This window comes from Sinocyclocheilus rhinocerous, unplaced genomic scaffold, assembly GCF_001515625.1.
Source record: "Sinocyclocheilus rhinocerous isolate Xijiao unplaced genomic scaffold, SAMN03320098_v1.1 scaffold1238, whole genome shotgun sequence".
NCBI classification, from domain to species: Eukaryota; Metazoa; Chordata; class Actinopteri; order Cypriniformes; family Cyprinidae; genus Sinocyclocheilus; species Sinocyclocheilus rhinocerous.
The window spans coordinates 848,772-854,497 of record NW_015662954.1 but is presented as its reverse complement, the minus strand read 5'-3'; the positions used below and the strand labels follow the sequence as shown (position 1 = coordinate 854,497).

At 32.7% G+C, this 5,726-nt stretch overlaps 1 protein-coding gene across 1 annotated transcript in view; it reads right to left on the bottom strand.

Moving 5' to 3' along the window:
- LOC107728551 (myocyte-specific enhancer factor 2B-like) overlaps positions 1–5,726 on the bottom strand; it is a 17,641-nt gene that overhangs the window by 1,803 nt on the left and 10,112 nt on the right. Inside the window, exons 4-6 of the mRNA XM_016538753.1 lie at positions 5,362–5,484; positions 5,101–5,281; positions 673–818 (exon numbers count right to left, since the gene is read on the bottom strand). Of these exons, the coding sequence (XP_016394239.1) occupies positions 673–818; positions 5,101–5,281; positions 5,362–5,484 (450 nt within the window). The remainder of the gene's footprint in view (positions 1–672; positions 819–5,100; positions 5,282–5,361; positions 5,485–5,726) is intronic.

Below are 5,726 nucleotides of genomic sequence, written 5' to 3'. Positions count from 1 at the left end.
ATATATTAAATATATTTATTTATAATATAAATTATATGAATATAAATGTAAATACATGTAAATATTTTCAAAAAATATACTGTATGTGTGTGTCTTTATATATGCATAATAAATGTACACAGTACACACACACATATTATGTAAACAAAAACTTTAATTTGGGATGCGATTAATCGCGATTAATCGTTTGACAGCACTAATTTAAAACTTTAACTCATATAATTCTTTTCATAAATACAATCATTTCTAAATTGATATGAAAAAATAACATTATGAATATAGTACGTACTTTATTTAATAATAATATGAAATTGATATGACAAATATTAATATTATAAATGTACATTATACTTTAATGTATAACAAAATGTGTAAAATATTGTTAAATCTTAATATTATAAATTAATACTTCATTGTTCTCTATTATGAAACGTCTATATTTAGAAATGTCATAAAACTTTATATCATATATTTTCATCAATAATTACATTTAAATGTACATGAGCAACTGCTCTCTTACGCATTTTATAGTGACTGTCAATGATTTATCTATAAAACACTGATATAAGTGTCAGCAGGAAATAAAGGTAAAGCTGCCTCTTCCTCTGTACTAAAGTTAAAACAAAACAGTCATTTCAGTGTACGAGTGAGTACTTTTGTAGACTCTCTCACAGCATTGGCCAAATTACTGCGGGTTCCACACAGTCCGCTGTGAGCGTCGATGCGCCGTGCATCACTGGCCATATTCAGAGGAGGCGGAGTCTTCATCTCCAAGGCCCTGCTCAGGTTGCCATGAGAGAACATCGAGTAGCCCAGACCTTCATAGTCATGTGGGAAGTGAAAAACAAGATGTGGTTGAAATGATTTTTTCAGTTTCTCTCTCTCACTCTCTCTATCTTTCACTGAAAGGAGAAGTTTTCCTTCTCAGATGGCGTTTATTCACTATCTAGCTTGACACCTGGAAACACATTTTGCTGATAAATGTGAACTTGTCATGATGTGACGGCTCTGAATGTCTTGATAAGGCTACTTTCAAAGAATGCATTTCATGTGTCCTTTATACACACAATTTAATTATAATTTCAAACATTCTGCATAATTTAGCACAATTACAGGTTGGTCGGAAATGAAAAAAAAAAAGCTTCTCAAGTGATATTTTCCTTGATTTCCTTGCCAGTATTGTGGCAACTGATAAGACAGTCATTAATAATAATAATAACAATAATTTAACTACAAAAATTAATTGTTTATTTCACGCTTTATCTAAAGTGTCATAGTTTTTAAAAATGTAATAATATTTTTTTATATATAATAGCATCTCATATTTCATCACAACTTTTTTAAGTCAAGTTTTCAAATACATTTTTGATGTTAAAAAATGTCATATATTGTCACAGCAGACAGACAGTAATTTTCACTCAAAAAAATATTGAAATTAATTGTTTATTGCCACTCTTCATCTTCTAGATTTTCATAGTTTTTAAAATAATATTTTTCTTCGCGGAATTTCATTTTTGTCTGAATAAATAAATGTTTAAGTGTATGTTAATAAATAAATAAATAAGTAGCATTTGAAAAGTACACAAAATAAACGAAAGCACGGTAAAAAAAAATTATATATTATATATAAAATGGATATTATTAAAATATTATAAATTAAACATATTACAAATATTATGAACTAAATATTGAATATTATACATTAATGTAATATAAATTTAAAATGTATAGATTTTATGACATATTATTAATTAAATATTATAAATATTATCAATTAAAATAATATTACAGAGAGTAATTTTCACACAAAAAATATTGAGATGAATTGTTTATTGTCACTCTTCATGTAGATGATCATAGTTTCAAAAAATATAATGATATTTTTCTTCAGGGAATTTCATTTTTGTCTGAATAAATAAATGTTTAAATGTAAGTAAGTAAGTAAGTAAATAAATAAATTGTGTTGAAATCATGGTAAAAAAAAAAATCCTTGACCTTTGAGCAAGAAAAATAAATTACGTTAATGTAAAATGTTAAAAATCACCAATAATTGTAGAAATATCCTCACACATCAAAAAACCTGGACGTCAACCTCTGCATCAAACTATATCATTCCTTTTCAAGACCACCCTCACGATTAGTAGCTGCATTCTGATGCAGTGACACTTCAGCTGGCTTTTATAGCGCTGAATTCTGACCACAGGTCGCTTTGAGCAGAACATTCCCATGCAGCACTGCTAATAGTAATATGGAGATGAAGAGGCACAGCATCAAAAAGTCCAGCAGGTGTGACATTCTGCTCAGAAACCACAGCTCTGTCTTCAGCTACTGTTTCGTATGTGTGTCTGTATGTGTGCGTGGTTGAGAGGGTGGGCTGTTTCACATATGAGAACTTCCTGTGCGCAAGTACTAAAATACTCCACTCGGGGAGCGTTCCCCACTGCCTTTCTGTGTAACCCCATTTGATAATGGCTATAATAAGTACGATACGGTAAACAGTTTTAGTGGTTGGTCTCCACAAAACACGTAGCGCAACAGAAATATGGTACATATACAGTAGTTTATGTAGTTAAAGCCACACTATGTTACTTTTTTGTTTTCACAATTAACAAAATTGCAAGTATATCATAAATTACATGATTTTGTTTTACCCTAAACCACTATAGTAGGCCTATAATAATTATTAATATTTATAGTTATCAGGGTGGATTTCGCAGGAAACTTTCTGGTGTATTTTCATCATTAGTCTGTGCGTGTTTACATCATATCAGTAAATAAAGGCAAAAGATCAGGCGATTGCTATATGGAAGGTGGACGGGGCCAAAAGTCCGTTAACGGAACCTGCGAAATGTGACTGCACTGTTTGTCCGTGTGAATGTGACAACACGCACAACAGCCAACGAAATTGCTGTATTTGAGACTATATTTGCATATGTGGCATGATGGTATGTTAGTATATATGTATACAAAGGTCAGACATCATGTTTATTCATGGAGATTGCCATAATCGTACACTGGTAGGCACGTATGCAAAAATCACACATTATATTTGTTCTTGAGGGATAATGCATCGGTATATTGTGTGATGTCAGTCTTATGATTTGTTTTAGTTGTTTAGTTCAACATTCTTTCTCAGGTAGAAAAGTCTTAATTTATATTGTTACATTAAATTAATTGACTCTAGTACAGTAGATATCAGTAAAGCAATGGCCCAATAAACTAAAGAAAGGATTAATATGTGAGTAAATCTAAAGGTAAATCTGCTTTAAAAAGTATTACACGTTCGAACACGACTAGAATGTGTGCGCATTGAGAGACAAGTTCAAATTTATCATCTTAACACAGTAAAAACTGTGCGTCTTAACATGGCCACAATGTGAGTGTCATACAAGATACACATACAAAAAAACGCGTCCAAAATTGCCGCATTAACACGACAAACCATTCCGTTTAAAGACTTTTGGCCCCGTCTGCCTTCCATATTGCTATTCGCAGTGGAATTAGCTTGAAACCACAACATCTAAACCGTGAACTAAAAAGAAAAAAGCAAGCAAAAAGCAAAAGCGACAGTACCCATAATAAATCATGAATCAACAGGCTTGGGGAGTAACGGAATACATGTAACGGCGTTAAGTAATCAGGATACAAAAATCTAGTAACTGTAATCCGTTACAGTTACGTCAAAAAACTAAGTATTCAGATTACAGTTACATTTTGTAAAAAGTGGGAATACTATCAGGATTACATTTGTTTAATTTAAAATTAAATAAATGAGTTTTTTTGACATAATAACGCTATATTTAGCATTGCTTTATCATACAGTAGTTCCTGGTTCTGTTGACACACGTGAACTGCCTGCTGGTGCATGCGCAAATAAAACCCGTCTACAATTATTCTACTCAAATGCGGGATGAGACGCCGCTACAGTTAATTACGATGCTTCCTGCTGGGAAAAATGTTTTCATGTCTGGAAATTTCACAGTTATTTTGTCTTCAAAAAGGATAAAGGAAATAACATAGTTGTACAGCGTAAGCTATGCATGAAGACTCTTGCTTTAACAAAGGCTACTCAACCAACTTGAACATTTGCAGGTACGAATAGCATGGAAATCATCATGTTAGCTAAAATTTAGTGTTTGTTAGGGATTTAAAATTCCATGGTGTGCATGACTGCAGTTGTGTGTAAGTTTTCTAGTGAAAAAAGAGCTGGAAAATGTAGAAATTAACACAAGAGTCCACACACCCCGGATCAGTCAATGAAATAAAGAAAGATCACAGCATTTCACATGCATTTCGACATGTAGACTTATTTTAAAATAGACTAATATGTATATGGTGTAAATTTTTTTAATGTTGTGTATAAACTATATTTTTACTTGTAGGCTACATGTTAAAGAAAAAAAATAACAATAGCCTAATAAAAATAAAACTGCAATATTAAACTGTATAGCCACTAGATGTCTGCATAGCCTTATATATATATATATATATATATATATATATATATATATATATACGGGCTGTAATATCTAGATGGTGAAACACGATTTTTAATAGTTTTTACTATAGTTTTTATTACTTTTAATTTTAAAGTCATAGTTAAATAAAAGTACTTAGATATAGATTTTTTGACTTTATTTACATATGTGACTAAAAGGAATCCAAAAGTAATCAGATTGCGTGATACTTTTTTGATGAAGTAATTTGTAACTGTAACAGAATACATTTTAAAAGTAACCCTCCCAACCCTGTGAATCAACATAGTTTGCATAGCATCACATCTGCTGTCTATTGACTAGGTTCAGAACACAATGTTTAATAATAATAACACGTACGTAATAACAATAATATGAATAACCTCTCACTTACAGTAATTATCATAACAATGTTCCTTTTCAAATAACTTGCAGTTTTAATGCTTCAACAGCTAGAGGGCGTTACATACTATGTTACTATGTTACATACTATGTTTACTACGTAAACGTTACATAGTGTACCTTTTAATATAGCCTTTATTTTAATAGTGAAGGATAAGTCTAGTCATGTTAACAAATATTTGGAAATGTCTTGGCCGTTTAAAACAACATGGACCTTACTTACCTGCATGTGGTCCCATGAGAGCCGGATGGGAGTTGGAGCTGACAGAACCGGTTGAGCCCGGTCTGGTACACAAAGATTTGTAGGACAGAGTCCGATGGGAACCTAGGTTTGGATTGGAGGAGTTGCTGTAGCCGTTTTCGGGACTTGCAGCCATCACTTCCGAAGGCAGGAGCGAAGGAGCCTGTGAGTGGATTTATAACATTACTTTAGGCATTCCTGTCAGATAAACACAGGCATTTGGCTCATTTCGATTCTACTAACATAATAGCGTTGGCGAGCGATGGAGAGGTCCATGCCGTCGTGGTATTTCTCCGTTCCCATCGTCACACTGTCTTCCTGATCGAGCTCTGAATTATCCAGCCCCAGTCCTTTCCTTCTCAAAGTCTGGAGCACTCAGAGAGAAAGACGACGGAAGAGAGGAGAAAAGAGCGAATTTGGGGTGAAGGAGGAAAAATTGGATCAGGACATGACATCGACTGAATTCCAACCTCCATCTCTCATATGAGCACCACAGCTCAATATGATACTTAGTTCTCTAATGAAACAAACTATTTGTAATGAAAAATAAATAAATGAAAATCACACACACACACACACACACACACACACACACACACACACACACA